The sequence below is a fragment of the Chiloscyllium plagiosum genome, unplaced genomic scaffold (assembly GCF_037043375.1).
Source record: "Chiloscyllium plagiosum isolate Xiang-an unplaced genomic scaffold, Cpla_swu_hap1 HiC_scaffold_28, whole genome shotgun sequence".
Taxonomy (NCBI): Eukaryota; Metazoa; Chordata; class Chondrichthyes; order Orectolobiformes; family Hemiscylliidae; genus Chiloscyllium; species Chiloscyllium plagiosum.
In genome coordinates this window covers 4,480,686-4,496,951 of record NW_028270166.1, presented here as the reverse complement: position 1 = coordinate 4,496,951, position 16,266 = coordinate 4,480,686, and the positions used below count along the sequence as shown (strand labels likewise).

At 47.0% G+C, this 16,266-nt stretch overlaps 1 protein-coding gene across 3 annotated transcripts in view; it reads left to right on the top strand.

Annotated features, from left to right (window-relative positions):
• The window catches only part of ano8b (anoctamin 8b), a 129,287-nt gene that overhangs the window by 25,809 nt on the left and 87,212 nt on the right, over positions 1–16,266 (top strand). Inside the window, exon 1 of one of the 3 annotated variants that reach the window (XM_043721501.2) lies at positions 8,401–8,762. The exons of the other annotated variants lie outside the window; for them this stretch is intronic. Coding sequence (XP_043577436.2) covers positions 8,720–8,762 — 43 coding nt within the window. The 5' untranslated portion in view covers positions 8,401–8,719. Of the gene's footprint in view, positions 1–8,400; positions 8,763–16,266 lie in introns of those variants that run through there. 3 annotated transcript variants of the gene reach the window in all.

Here is a 16,266-nt window from a genome sequence, read left to right as displayed (position 1 = left end):
CAAGAAATCATACAGCACGGAACAGACCCTAAAGCCCCTCAAATCACCTTCAAACTCAGAACTGAGTGTGCTCCCTACTGCATCTCGACTGAGAGCTTTGCAGACAAAGGGGGACAGCTTAAGTACACTCAGCCGGGTGACTAATGGGGGAATCTGAGAGAGCGTGGAATCATTCTGTGCCAGTCAAAGTGTCCGCTGACAATATGGGGGACTCCATCGTGAAATGTAGCTGACATCTTTTGGGAGGTCAAATCTAAACCTGATGTGCGGTCCTGTTGGGGAATGTGATGTGAGGGGCAAGAGATGAAAACTAAGATTTGCAAACTCCTGTCTCTTCAGGGGCTTTGAGTGGCAGTTTTAGCTGGAAGGGGAAGTAAATCAGCTAAAAGGCAGCACAACCAAGGAAGAGAGGAAAGAGAGAATTTATTTTCACAAACCAAAACAGAACTTTCTGGAAAAGCTGACTTGCTGCCAAACCTTCTGAGCTTGTCCAGCAATTTCTGGTTTGGTTGCTGATTTACAGCATCCGCAGTTCTTTTGGCTTTTATTTAGAGAACTTTTTTTTGCATCTACCTCCGCACATTCAGTTTAAAAGCAGAATAAGGCTACCTCAGTGCATACCCCAAGCACTGACTGTGTTCAGGATTATTTGTCTGTAGTCTCTGTCTGAAATCTGAGAGGGCAGCAGAGCGAAAGAGAGCATCGCCAACAGTTTGGCAGTCCCTCAGCACTGGTGCCCAGAGAGACTCAGTCTGGGGATTGTGTGTTTGACTCAATCCCACAACCTGCTGACCCACAAGTAAGAGAGCAAGCCGCTGAGTTACAGCACATGGTGGGGATAGGATGCAAACTATATTTCAGGTATAGCAAAGTGTGGGTGAGAGGGGAAGAGTCCGAGGACCACAGCACTAATTAGCACAGGTAGCAAGAGTACATTCACTAACCAATCAACAACATGGCTCATGAACAAACAGAGTCATTGATCCGATCAGTTACAAACGTATCCCATAAATAACTCGAGTAGCTTCCTGTAAACATTAATTCCCATTTCACAACAGCACAGAGCCAGAGTGGACTAAACTTTCACTAGCGAGGAGACTCCAAATGTTCATTCATTCAGCCCAAACAACTCAAGCTCCATTGATTATGAAGCTTTGGGACATCCCAGATGGACCTTTACAAAAGCATGTGAAGGTTTAACTGTAGTGTTCTCGTGCTCACATTTTCTCTGCATGTGCATAATCATTCACACATTTTATTTTTACATAATTTAGGTTTCTTGCACCAGTGAAAGAGTGGAGTTGCTGAATGTGTAGTCGTTTTGTTATCCTCCGCCCGCTGACCCATGACCTTATTTGTCAAGCAGCAATCTCGACCCGTCTCATTGAGAACACAGCGAGTATTCACACAGAGCCGGACCACCCCCCCCCTCCCCTCACTCTCCAAGGCCCATGTGCCTAGCTCCAGTCCACGTGGAGAACAGTCAGTTCATTGTGTCTCAGGGTGTGCCCCAGCCTTGCACAGACTCTGGTCTGAAGCTCGTTCTTTCGACTCTTGGGGGAGGTGCTGACCGGAGTCTGAGATCATACCATGTGGAAGCCAGAAACGTACAGAAGGAAATATTTACATATCTGTAGCCACCTACCATGTCCTCAGCAAGTCCCAAGGTCTCCACAGCCCATGAAATGCATTCGCTGTTATGATGTAGGAAATGTCGCAGCCAATTTGTGCACAGAAAGATCCCATATAAAGCAGTGATCTGTTAATATTTTATTGATGGCATTTGAGGGATAGACGTTTAGACAGACATAACTATTACTGAGAAAAGACTTACTTTGTTGAATCTTTCATCATTGCACTCATTAGAACAACTCAGGAATTAGGAGAAAGTGAGGACTGCACATGCTGGAGATCAGAGTTGAGAGAGTGGTGCTGGAAAGGCACAGCAGGACAGGCAGCATCCAAGGAGCAGGGGAATCAACATTTTGGGCATAAATCAAATCCAGGTCCCTGGTGCTACGAGACAGCAGTGTGGGTCGGTCTGGGTGGGATGCTGTTCAGAGGCTTGTGGTAGGTTTGATGGGCTGAATGGCCTGCTTCTATACTGTAGGGATTCTAAGATTATAAAGGTTGTAATAGCAGAGCATTTAGAAAGACATGATCAAGCAGACTCAGCACGGAAATCATACCTGACAAATTCACTGAGTAACAATCAGGGAAGCAGTGAATGAAACATATTTAGATTTTCAGAAGATATTCGATAAAGTACCACATTTTAGGTTGCCTCATAAGATAAGAGCCCATTAGTTGGGGGTGGTATGTTAGCATGGATAGAGGATTGGATAGATTCGATAAAGTGTGTCACTGGGAAAGCACAGCAGGTCAGGCAGCATCCGAGGGGCAGGAGAGTCAACGGTTTAAGCAGCAACCTTCATCAAGACTCATCTCCTGATGAGGAGCTCACACTCAAAACATCGACTCTCCTGCTCCTCAGATGCTGCCTGACCGGCTGTGCTTATCCCATGCCACACTTTATTGACTCTGACTCTCCAGCATCTGCAGTCCCCACTAAGTCCGAGAGGACTGGCTAACTCATCAAAGATAGTTGGGATAAGGGGCTCACTTTCAGGATGGCAACCCTGTAATTGATGAAGTTAGTAAGTTTGCAGATGACACCAAAATTGGAGGTGTAGTGGACAGCGAAGAGGGTTACCTCAGATTACAACAGGATCTGGACCAGATGGGCCAATGGGCTGAGAAATGGCAGATGGAGTTTAATTCAGATAAATGCGAGGTGCTGCATTTTGGGAAAGCAAATCTTAACAGGACTTATTCACTTAATGGTAAGGTCCTAGGGAGTGTTGCTGAACAAACAGACCTTGGAGTGCAGGTTCAGAGCTCTTTGAAAGTGGAGTCGCAGGTAGATAGGATAGTGAAGAAGGCATTTGGTATGCTTTCCTTTATTGGTCAGAGTATTGAGTACAGGAGTCGGGAGGTCATGTTGCGGCTGTACAGGTCATTGGTTAGGCCACTTTTGGAATATTGCATGCAATTTTGGTCTCCTTCCTATCGGAAAGATGATGTGAAACTTGAAAGGGTTCAGAAAAGATTTACAAGGATGTTACCAGGGTTGGAGAATCTGAGCTAAAGGGAGAGGCTGAACAGGCTGGGGCTGTTTTCCCTGGAGCGTCGGAGGCTGAGGGGTGACCTTATAGAGGTTTACAAAATCATGAGGGGCATGGATAGGGTAAATAGGCAAAGTCTTTTCCCTGGGGTCAGGGAGTCCAGAACTAGAGGGCATAGGTTTAGGGTGAGAGGGGAAAGATATAAAAGAGACCTAAGGGGCAACTCTTTCACGCAGAGGATGATAAGTGTATTGAATGAGCTGCCAGAGGATGTGGTGGAGGCTGGTACAATTGCAACATTTAAGAGGCATTTGGATGGGTATATGAATAGGAAGGGTTTGGAGGGATATGGGCCAGGTGCTAGCAGGTGGGACTAGATTGGGTTGGGATATCTGGTTGGCATGGACGGGTTGGACCGAAGGGTCTGTTTCCATGCTGTACATCTCTATGACTCTATAAGTACTACAGAATCAGTGCTGAGGGCGCAATAGTTTATACTATCTATGAACAACTTGGTTGAAGGAAGCGAATCTACTCAAAAATAGGTGGGAAAGCAAGTGCTAAACTTGGCAGAGTCTGCAGAGGGTTGTGTACAGTTGAAGTACATGGGCAAAGAATTGGAAAATGGAATATATTGCAGAAAAATGTGAGCTGATGCACTTTGGCAGGAAGATAGGGAGCTGAATATTATTTAAATGGAGATAAACGGCAGAAAGCGATTGCACAGAGGGACTTGGCACTCCTTGTGCATAAATCCAAAAAATTTAGCATTCAATGTCTGCAGTAGTTCAGAGAAGGTAAATGGAATGTTAGCCTTTATTTCAAAGGAAGTGGATTATAATATAGGCAGGTCTTTCTAAAACTATGCAAGGCATTAGTCAGGTAGGAGAAAGTGAGGACTGCAGATGCTGGAGATCAGAGCTGAAAAATGTGTTGCTGGAAAAGCGCAGCAGGTCAGGCAGCATCCGTGGAGCAGGAGAATCGATGTTTCGGGCATAAGCCCTTCTTCAGGAAGGCATTAGTCAAACCACAGCAAGAATAGTGTGAACAGTTTTACTCCCCTGATCTAAGGAAAGATATACTGGTATTGGAGGCAGTCCATAAAGGTTCACTCGGCTGATCCTGGTCTTATGAGGAGAGATTGAGTGGGTTGGGGCCTGTTGAAGTTTAGAAGAGCAAGAGGTGACCTTATTGAAACATGCAGATTCTTAAAAAGGCTTGACAGAGTAGATGTGGTGAGGCTGTACCCCTTGGTGGGACAGCCTACAACCAGTTGGATAATCTCCGAGTAAGGGATCACACAGTTCAGAAACAGATTTGATAGGCTTCCGCACCTGTGCAATCTCGTCTCACACTCTGTTTCGAAACCTGGACCAGACCGGACTTAATTTTAAAAACATCAAATTCCAGGAATTTTGAATAGTTTGGTAAGGATTTTAATTCGATGTTTTCCTTCCATAAATAATCCATTTGCAGGAACATTGTTCCTCTGCCTGGTAGAGAATTGGAAAAAAGAAGCAAATTAAGCAATTTGGAATCTCCCGTGATCTGAATTTGAATCTTTACACTTTATATTTAATCTGCGCCTTTAACACAGTAAAACATTCCAAAGTGATTCATAGAATGTAATCAAACAATTTCATCTTTAAAAAGGCACTTGCAAATAGATCCAACCAGAGAATTTGTGGGAGGCGAGGGGATTGGAGGGGGGAGCAGGATGGGGACGGTGAGTGGGTATTCACTGCTGTTGGTGGGTGATGAAGGTGAATCATTTTGTAGTATTGAAAGGAAACCCAAGTGGTAAAGAAATAGAAAGATAGGGTGATGGGGTCAGGGAGGAGGTTGGTGAGGAGGGAGTTGGGAGGAGGTTGGGGTGAAGAGGGCGTTGGGAGGAGGTTGGGGTGAAGAGGGAGCTGGGAGGAGGTTGGGGTGAGGAGGAAGTTGGGAGGATGTTGGGATAAGGAGGGGAGTTGGGAGGAGGTGGGAGGAGATTGGGGTGAGGAGGGAGTTGGGAGGAGGTTGGGGAGGAGGGAGTTGGAAGGAGGTGGTGAGGAGGGAATTGGGATGAGGAGGGTGTTGGGAGGAGGTTAGGGTGAGGAGGGAGTTGGGAGGGAATTGGGGTGAGGAGGAAGTTGGGAGGAGGTTAGGGTGAGGAGGGAATTGGGAGGGGATTGGGGTGAGGAGGGAGCTGGAAAGAGGTGGTGAGGAGGGAATTGGGGTGAGGAGGGAGCTGGGAGGGGATTGGGGTGAGGAAGGAGTTGGGAGGAGGTTGCGGCAGGAGGGAGCTGGGAGGGGATTGGGATGAGGAGGGAGCTGGGAGGAGGTTGGGGTGAGGAGGGAGCTGGGAAGAGGTTGGGGTGAGGAGGGAGTTGGGAGGAGGTTGGGGTGAGGAAGGAGTCGGGAGGAGGTTGGGGAGGAGAGAGCTGGGAGGGAATTGGGATGAGGAGGGAGCTGGGAGGGGATTTGGATGAGGAGGGAGCTGGGAGGAGGTTGGGGTGAGGAGGGAGCTGGGAGGAGGTTGGGGTGAGGAGGGAGTTGGGAGGAGGTTGGGTGAGGAAGGAGCTGGGAGGGGATTGGGATGAGGAGGGAGCTGGGAGGAGGTTGGGGTGAGGAGGGAGTTGGGAGGAGATTGGGGTGAGGAGGGAGTTGGGAGGAGGTTGGGGTGAGGAGGGAGTTGGGAGGAGGTTGGGGTGAGGAGGGAGTTGGGAGGAGGCTGGGGTGAGGAGGGAGCTGGGAGGAGGTTGGGTGAGGAGGGAGCTGGGAGGGGATTGGGATGAGGAGGGAGCTGGAAGGAGATTGGGTGAGGAGGGAGGTGGGAGGAGGTGGTGAGGTGACACAGAGCATCTGGGTGGAATGTGTTGTAAAGTTTTTTATGCAGCATGTGGTAGGAGTGTGGGACACGCTGCCGGGAGGGATGTGGAGGCAGACACAATCGGGGCATTTAAGGGACTTTTACATAAACACATGAATATACAAGGAATAGAGGGATATGGGCCAAGGATAGGCAGAAGGGATGAGTTTAATTTGGCCAATCAACCCCACCGCCCCTTGGCCCAACATTTCAACTCCCCTCCCACTCTGCCGAGGACATGCAGGTCCTGGGCCTCCTCCACCACCGCTCCCTCACCACCCGACGCCTGGAGGAAGAACGCCTCATCTTCTGCCTCAGAACACTTCAACCCCAGGGCATCAATGTGGACTTCACCAGTTTCCTCATTTCCCTTCCCCCCACCTTTCCCCAGTTCCATCCTTCCAGCTCAGCACCGTCCCCATGACCTGTCCTACCTGCCAATCTCCCTTCCCACCCATCCGCTCCACCTTCCTCTCTGACCTATCACCTCCATCCCCACCCCCATTCACCCATTGTACTCTTTGCTGCCTTCTCCCCAGCCCCCACCCCCGCCCCCACCTCCTCCCCATTTATCTCTCCACCCCGGAGGCTCCCTGCCTGTATTCCTGATGAAGGGATTTTGTCCGAAATGTCGATTGTGCTGCTCCTCGGTGCTGCCTGACCTGCTGTGCTTTTCCAGCACCACTCTGATCTAAACTCTGGTTTTCAGCATCTGCAGTCCTCACTTTTGCCTGAGTTTAATTTGGCGTCATGTTTGGCACAACATTGTGGGCCGAAAGGCCTGTTCCTTTGCTGTTCTGTTCTATGTTCTACCTAAGTCAGACTAAGCGCTTGACAACCACTAATCGTTACCACATTGTATGTTTTTTTTCTTTTGATTTGGTACTATCCTTAATTTGATTATTTAATCAATGAACTATTTTCTTAAACACGTCATTGTTCTTTAACTATCTTTTCTGTAAAATTCCTTTCCCAGTCAAATCCACCCAATGCATCCCTGTGTAATTATCCTTATTTAGGTTCAGCACCATTGTTTCTGATTCAAATTTCTCACTCTGAAACTGACTGCTAAATTTGACCATGTAATGGTTATTGTCCCAAAGGGGATCTTTTACTCTGAAGTCATTTATTAAAACTGCCTCGTTACACATAACCAGATCCAAAATAGCATGATCCCTAGAGCCACTATCTATTATCTATCTATAATTCATTAATTCTGAAAGGAAAAGATTGGGCAGCACGGTGGCTCAGTGGTTAGCACTGCTGCCTCCCAGCACCATGGACCCGGGCTCAATTCCACCCTTGGGTGACTGTGTGGAGTTTGCACATTCTCCCCATGTCTTCATGGGTTTCAGGTTTTCTCCCACAGTCCAAGTATGTGCAGGTTACGCTAGATTGGCCATGCTAAATTGCCCCATGGTGACCAGGGATATGTGCAGGTGAAATGGATTAGCTATGGGAAATGCAGGGTTACAGGAGTAGGGTAGGGGGGTGGGTCACTCTTCAGAGGGTTGGTGTGGACTTGATGGATTGAATGGCCTGTTTCCACACTGTAGGGATTCTATGATGTCTCAGAAAGCGGTATTAAATGCACTCTGTAAATTCATCCTCATTGCTACCTCTGCCAATTTGATTTTCCCAGTCTTCACGGACATTAAAGTCACAATGATCAATGTACTGCCTTTTCCTCATCATCTCCTGATCTATTTTCTGCCTGGGGGGGGGCCTATAATCCACTGTCTTCTTTCTCTTGTTACTTCTTACCTCTGACCATGCGGCTTTTGGTTCAGTCTGGGCTGGTTCCAGGCCTGCATTGAGTCTGCATTTAAGTTGAGTCCAGGTCTAGGTTGAATCTTGTCAGGGTCGAGATCAAGTTCAGGTCTGGGTGTAGCCTGGGTCTAGGTTAAGTCTGGGTTTGGGTTCAGTTGGGTCTTGATCCAGGACTCCAAACAAATTTCCTTACGGTTGAGCTGAACTATCTTAACTCTCCACGCTGTGTCTAGCTAGCCAAGGCCCCTGCCTGACCCACACACAGATACATCCTCATTGAAAACTGGGAGCTACCAGCCCTCCAGGATTGGACTGGAGTCTCTGGGAATTAGAAACATTAACTGCAAGTCAATTTCAGTTTTCACTTTTTTTAATAAAAATAATTCTTTCAACATGCCCACTGATTATTTATAAAAAAATATTAAAGAATTGTGGGTGTCTCTTCTGCCAAGTTAACTCTAATGGATAAATTTTCCCATTCAGGAGGTTGCAAGTCATGTGATGAATCTGCAGGATTACATCCAGCTTGTTGGCAACTCTTCATAAAAGATTCAACACGGAGGAAATTTGAGCCCAGACTCCCCTCTGCCAGCCCCAGCCCCTCTGGCCCGCTGTCTGAGCACAGTGAGGTTTCTCTAACCCTGCTGGCTTTCAGGGACTGGGAGCTGATCGATCGATCAATACCTGCACTGGGTCCGGGGAAATCGATGAGAAGCTGGTGATTGGATTACGAGCGGCTGTGAGCTTTAGTGTGACTCCCAAAACTGGATTGAGAAATTAATCTTGTGCCCTCCTGATTTAAAGGAGAGAGAGAGAGATAGAGAGAGAGGTAGCTGAGAGCTCTAAGGTGTCCTGTCGTGAGGAGTACGGAATTTTCTGATCAATTTTGAAAAGTCTTTGCTCTGTTAACAGCTGACAATGTGCGGCCACCGCTTATTTCTTGAGCCTTTTGGCAATTTTCAAAGGGGATTAGATGGAGTCGGATCACCGGGTCTCGTTCCCATGGCCTTGTTCAGGTTTGTTTTACTAAGCATTTCAGTTTTATTTTGCTGGAAACGATCCTGGATCCACAGCTAATGAAACTGTGCCATTTATCATTTATCAATGCATGAACCAAGCGGCTGGCTGTCTCTGAACTTCTCAACTCTAATGGCAATGTGGGTTGGTCACAGACCTGTCCCTGACTGACACACACACACATATAGTCAGACATATACATACACACAGACGCATACAGAAAGATGAACACACACACACACACACAGACAACTCACAGACAGGCAGACGTAGGCTCACAGACACACTCACATAGATACAGACAGCCCATGCATACACAGACAGCTGCGCACCCATACACAGACAACCCACATACACATGGGCTGGTGCTTTCTGTGTTGAGAGGAGTGGGCGGATCATTCTTAACCATAGCCCCTGCTGGTCTGACAGTGCTGTACTGCACTATACAAGACCAACCCATACTGCACCGTGCTACACTGTAGTGTACAGTATCACAGCAGACACGCTGCAGTGTTATCACACTATACTCACCCACTGTGCTGCACTCTAGCACATACACTGTATAGCATTAGAAAGTGCTGCTATAAGCAGGATATGATTTTATGTGCTGACTCTTGAAGAACAGGTCACTCATACAGATTTAAAAATACAAAATGCAGTGCAGGATGAAGCATTTCTTGTTTATTGAAAATTGTGACTTCTTTTTCTCATTTTAATTTTTTTTTGTTTTGCAGTAGTGCTTATTTTTCCCCAGTCCCCATGTTGTGTGTGTGCAGGTATAGGACACAGTGAAGAACAACAAGTATATAAATCTTTATTTATATGTCACCACCAGGAAGAAAGGAAACACCTGAGTGGCCAGTGACAAGCAGTGCCCTTCACATCAAAGGGCAATGCTGTGTGATCAAACAGTGGAGGGGAGGGCAGGGATTAACTCAAACAGAGTTGGAGGGGGAAATAATACACTCCAGTCCCTGCGGTGCCCACCTTTCCATGAAAATCTCGAGGGTGTTAGTGGACATGCTCCTTTTCCAGGGATAACCGGGCTCTGACATAACCGGGTAGAAGTTGCAGTAGGGGATTTCTTTGGGAATAATGACCACAATTCTGTAAGTTTTAAAATATTCGTAGACAAAGGTGAGGGTGGTCCGAAGGGACGAGTACTAAACTGGGCCAACGCCAATTATATCAAAATTAGGCAGGAGCTGGGAAATGTGGATTGGACACAGCTATTTGAAGGAAAGTCCACATTTGAGATGTGGGAGGCTTTCAAAGATAGGTTAAAGATAGTGCAGGATTGGCATGTCCCGTTGAAAACAAAGGATAGGAAAGGCAAGATTTGTGAACCGTGGATGACAGGAGAAATCATGTGATTAGCCAAGAGGAAAAGTGAAGTGTCCAGACAGCTAAGAACAGAACGGGCCTTGGGGGAATATCAAGGGAGTAGGACCAATCTTAAAAGAGGAATCAAGTGGGCTAAAAGGGGTCACGAAATAACTTTAGTGAGCAGAATTAAGGAGAATCCCAAGGCCTTTTATTCTTATATAAACTAGTTTAAAGTAGTTTGGCAAGGGGGTGGGAATCGGATCCACATGTCTGAGAGGGGGTCAGTTGCAGACAGGACAGTGACAGGATATATTGAATCTATTAGGAAGGTTTCTCACATGATGAAACAAAGGGATCGGTTAAAGTGTGTACGCTTTAATGCAAGGAGTGTCCGGAATAAGAGTGATGAACTTGGAGTATGGATCAGTACTTGGGGCTATGATGTTGTGGCCATAACGGAGACGTGGTTTTCACAGGGGCAGGAATAGTTAGTTGCTTGATGTTCCAGGGTTTAGAATGTATAAAAAGAACAGGGAAGGTAGAAAAAGAGGAGGGGGCGTAGCATTGCTAAATCAGAGAGTGCATCACAGCTACAGAAACGAAGATTGTTGAGGAAGGTTTGTCCACTGAGTCAGTATGGGTGGAAGTTAGGAACTGCAAGGAAACAGCCACCGCATTGGGGGTTTTCTACAGGCCACCTAATAGCAGTAGAGAGAGTGAAGATCTCATAGGCGCACAGATTCTGGAAAAATGCAAAAATGGCACGGGGTGGCGGTGAAGGAGGCCCAGGACCTCCATGTCCTCGACAGAGTGGGAGGGGGAGTTGAAATGTTGGGCCACGGGCGGTTTGGTTGATTGGTGCAGGTGTCTCGGAGATGTTCCCTAAAGCGTTCTGTAGGAGGCACTCAGGTCTCCCCAATGTAGAGGAGACCGCATCGGGAGCAACGGATACAATAAATGATATTAGTGGATGTGCAGGTAAAACTTTGATGGATGTGGAAGGCTCCTTTAGGGCCTTGGATAGAGGTGAGGGAGGTGCTGTGGGCACAGGTTTTACAGTTCCTGCGGTGGCAGGGGAAGTGCCAGGATGGGAGGGTCGGTCGTAGGGGGGCGTGGACCTGACCAGGTAGTCACGGAGGGAACGGTCTTAGGGAACATCTCCGAGACACCCGCACCAATCAACCAAACCGCCCCGTGGCCCAACATTTCAACTCCCTCACCACCAGACGCCTGGAGGAAGAACGCCTCATCTTCCGCCTCGGAACACTTCAACCCCAGGGCATCAATGTGGACTTCAACAGCTTCCTCATTTCCCCTTCCCCCACCTCATCCTAGTTTCAAACTTCCAGCCTGCACTGTCCCCTTGACCTGTCCGGACTTGTCCGACCTGCCTAGCTCCTTTTCCACCTAGCCACTCCACCTCTCCTCCCTGACCTATCACCTTCATCTCCTCCCCCACTCACCTATTGTACTCTATGCTACTTTCTCCCCACCCCCACCCTCCGCTAGCTTATCTCTCCATGCTTCAGGCTCTCTGCCTTTATTTCTGATGAAGAGCTTTTGCCCGAAACGTCGATTTTGCTGCTCGTCGGATGCTGCCTGAATTGCTGTGCTCTTCCAGCACCACTGATCCAGAAGGTGGATAGAGTGGTCAAGAAGGCATATGGTATGCTTGCCTTCATCGGACGGGGTATTGAGTATAAGAGCTGGCAGGTCATGTTAAAATTGTACAAGACATTGGTTTGGCCGCATTTAGAATATTGTGTACTGTTCTGGTCACCACATTACCAAAAGGATGTGGACGCTTTGGAGAGGGTGCAGAGAAGGTTTACGAGGATGTTGCCTGGTATGGAAGGTGCTAGATATGAAGAGAGGTTGAGTAGGTTAGGATTGTTATCATTAGAAAAAAGGAGATTATGGGGGGAACCTGATTGAGATCTACAAAATCATGAAGGGTATAGACAGGGTAGATAGAGATAAGCTTTTTCCCAGGGTGAGGGATTCAATAATGAGAGGTCACATGTTCAATGTGAGAGGTGAAAAGTTTAAGAGGGACACATGCTGCAAGTACTTTACACAGAGGGTGGTAGGTGTCTGGAACACGTTGCCAGCAGAGGTGGTAGAGGCAGGCACGGTAGATTCATTTAAGGTGTGTCTGGACAGATGTGTCTGAGTAGGTGGGGAGCAGAGGGATACAGATGCTTAGGAATTGGGTGACAGGTTTAAACAGTGGATTTGGATCGGCTCATGCTTGGAGGGTGTAGGGCCTGTTCCTGGGCTGTAAATTTTCTTTGTTCTTTGTTCTTTATAACTGCGGAAGAGGGGCAGGTATTTGGCCCTAACGACCACCCCCATGGCCCACTGCCTGGACCTGTTTATGGCCAGTTTGGCCAGGCCCAGGAGCAGACCCACGAGGAGATCCTCTGACCTACCCTCCCCCCTCTGCACTGGGTGCCCAAAGATCAGGAGCGTGGGACTGAAGTGCAACCAGAAACAGGGGAGAAGGCTCTCTAGAAAACTAAAAAGGGAGTGCAAACACCCACACCCATTATATACATGGTCCACAGACCCCACAGCACTACAGAACAAGCAATTGGGCTGGGAGTCTGTGAACCACCGCAATCTGCGGTTTCAGAGGACTGCTGTGTGCAGCACCCTCCACCCCAGATCCCCGAGATGTGACTCCTTTTTATTTGTTTTGGTAAATGGCTTATTTATTGCCCATCCCCATTTGCCCCAGAACAGATAAGTGACTCACTCAGCCATTTCAGAGTCAATCACATTGCTGTTGACCTGGAGTCCCATATAGTTCAGACTAGGTTAGAACAGCCATTATCTTTATCTCTCTCTGAATGAAATGAATGAACCAAATTCGTTTTTACAACAAAAATCCATTCACTTCATTGTTGCTATTAGTGAGACTCAGATTTTATCTCACATTCATTAACTGAATTAAGATTCTTTTAGTGAACTTACAGACGTGTATAAAATCATGAGGGGTATGGATAGGATAAAAGCCAAGGTCTTTTCCCCAAGCAGGGGATTCCAAAACTAGAGGGCACAGATTTAAGGTGAGAGGGGAAAGATTTAAAAGAGACCTAAGGGCCAATATTTTCACATAGAAGGTGGTGCGTGTATGGAATGAGCTGCCAGAGGAAGTGGTGGAGGCTGGTACAATTACAACATTTAAAAGGCATTCGGATGGGCAGATGAATAAGAAGGGTTTAGAGAGATATGGGCCAAGTGCTGGCAAATGGGAACAGATTAATTTAGGATATCTGTTTGGCAGGGACATGTTGGACTGTAGAGACTGTTTCCACGCTGTACATCTCTATGATTATGACTATATGATGATATTTGAATTTGCATTTCCAGAGTTTGCAGTCTGTGCAGTTACTGGTTCAATAACATCACCAGAATACCAGTGTCCCCCACCTGATCAAACTAGTAGAATGTAATTTGAGAGACTGTAGAACTCACTGTCACGAGTTGCATTTGAAACAAGAGAGCATGGGAAAATGAACAGTTAATGCGTAACACAGAGGTGGAGAGAGGGATCGATGAAGGTGAGTGGGAGCAGGGCAGAAGGAGGTTGGTGTGGAGAAGAGGTATAGAGCAGTACAGCACAGAAGGAGGCCATTTGGCCATTGACAAGTCCCACCATCCTACTCTGAGCCCTGCAACTTTGTCCTTTTTACAGTACTTGTCTAATTGCCTTTTACTATTGAACCTGCCAGGTTGTAAAGACAGGCAAACAGCAGCTGAGCTGAACTGGCAGATTCTGAGCTGTTGAATCTGTCTAAATCTGTAAAACCTTTCATCACAGCCAGAGTAGGCCAGGCACAAAACTGTCTGGTACTGCCACTTCTGAAGCAGCGTAGTTGAGAGTCTGTGCCCAATGGGTTAGTATCATGCTGGGAACATGAACATCTTTTTGTAAATTGACTCCAAGGGCAGTTGTTAAACTGAAGTCAGGGCTGAGTCTGCAGCAACTTTGTTGGCAGTATAAACTTGCTGGCAGCATCTCAAGGTGAATTTCATGCTACAGAATGCAGACCTCAGTAACAAGCAGAAATTACAATTTGCTAAGGAGAGAAGATTTAAGGTCAAACTTTATGCTATCGTTCAGACAGTAACAACAACTTACATTGGTATAGCGTCTTTAGCACAGTTTAAAACTCTACCAAAGGGTTTCAGAATGACGTGAATCAGACAATAATCCAAACCGAGTCACACGAGGAGACAATCTGCCCAAATTGTCAAAAACATAGGCGTGTTAAGGAGTGACTTAAACAAGAACAGGAAGATTCAGAAACAGCACTGAAGAGCTCAGGGCACAGACACCAATGGTGGAACATTTGAAAATTGGGGATGTGAAGGAGAACAGCAGAATTAAAAGCAGGAACAAATTACTGCAGATGCTGGAATCTGAACTGAAAACAAAAATTGCTGGAAATCACAATGGGTCAGAGAGCATCCACGGAGAGGAAGCAAGTTAATGTTTTGTGTTCTACTCCACAGTGGAAAAACCAAGCGCAGACTGGATGACTGCTTTGCGGAACACCTCTGGTCTGTGCGCAAGTAGGACCATAACCAGTCAATTTAACACAGCGTCCTGCTCCCATGCCCACATGTCTGTCCTCGGCTTGCTGCAGCGTTCCAGTGAATCACAGCACAAACTGGAGGAACAACATCTCATCCTCAGACTGGGCACCTTACAGCCTTCTGGGCTCAATATTGAATTCAACACCTTCAGATCGTGAACCCACTCCCATTCCTTTCCTTTCTTTTAGCTTTACTTGTTACATTCTGTCTCCCTCTCTCCTCCCCCCCCCCCCCCCCCCCCCCTTAGTGATACTGTCTGTCCTTTCCAGTCTGACTGTTAGACTACCCATTGTTCTACCATTCTCACATTCCAATCACTTAATCTGAACTATCAACATCCTTTCTCCCCCAGCATTCTACACCCACCCCCACTATTGCATAAATGCTGTCCCCTCCACACTTCACTTCAGGCCTGATGAAGAGTCATCTAGACTCGGAACGTTAGCTTGCTTTCTCTGCATGGATGCTGCCTGACCCACTGTGATCTCCAGCGTTTGCTGTTTTCAATGAAGAACAGGAGTAGGCCTTTTAGCCTGTCAGGCTGCTTTGGAATTTGATAAGATCATGGCTAATCTGATTGTGACTTCAACAAGGGTTGGTCCACTCTTGACTCCCTTGTCAATGAAATATCTCCCTTCACCTTGAAGACAGTCACTGACCCAGACCCCACTGCTGTCTGTGGAAGAGAATTCCTGAACTTCTGAGAGAAAGATTTTCATCTTCTTGGGAGACCTCTCATCTCGAACTCATGTCAGATAAATCTAGAGGCCAGAGTTGGAGGAATGGGGAAGGTGCATTAGGAAGTTGGTTGGGAATGGAGGTAGTTTGGGGGGTGGGGGAGAGATTAGGTGGGGGCTGGAGTGGCAGTGGAGGGAATTGAACATAATTGCTGGATGGGAAGCCACTGTTGGTTGGAGAGTGCAGGGAGATGGGTGGTGGGAGAGACCTGCCGTGGGGGGCGGTGTTAGAAAAGCTGAGAGCTTAGAGGAAAGAGTAGCATTGGTGAAGGGTTTCTATTGTGGGGGAGGTGGGGCAAGGTTCTGACAGCAGTAACTGGACCAGTCACAAAGCTTTCAGGTTCAGCTACACAGCCAGGGGTATAATAAAATGCTGTTGGCCTTATCTTGAATCTCCCAGGATTAAACTCACTAATGTTTCACTCCTCCAGAACATTGTTGTTCTTAGTGTGAAAGCAACGCTCAGGATTTAAATATGGAGTTTGTATCATCAGATTAAAACAGTTCCATGCATTGATCTTCAGGAAGAAATGTTTTATCTTTAGTTAGAGGATTTGGTTATGATTGTAAATCCCACAGGGATTAACTAAACAGCTAGAGTCTATGAAATTGAACTTGGAGGAGGCTTTGATAAGCTTCTATATCAGAGATGGATGAGATGCCAGTTATGGGGACTACAGCTGTGTTGCCCAAGTGACGAAGATTAATCAAGCAAGTGTTATTTGAACCTGAGGGTGAGCCTGAGGCAAGAAATTGAAAGCTGAAAATGTGTTGCTGGAAAAGCGCAGCAGGTCAGGCAGCATCCAAGGAGCAGAAGAATCGACGTTTTGGGCAT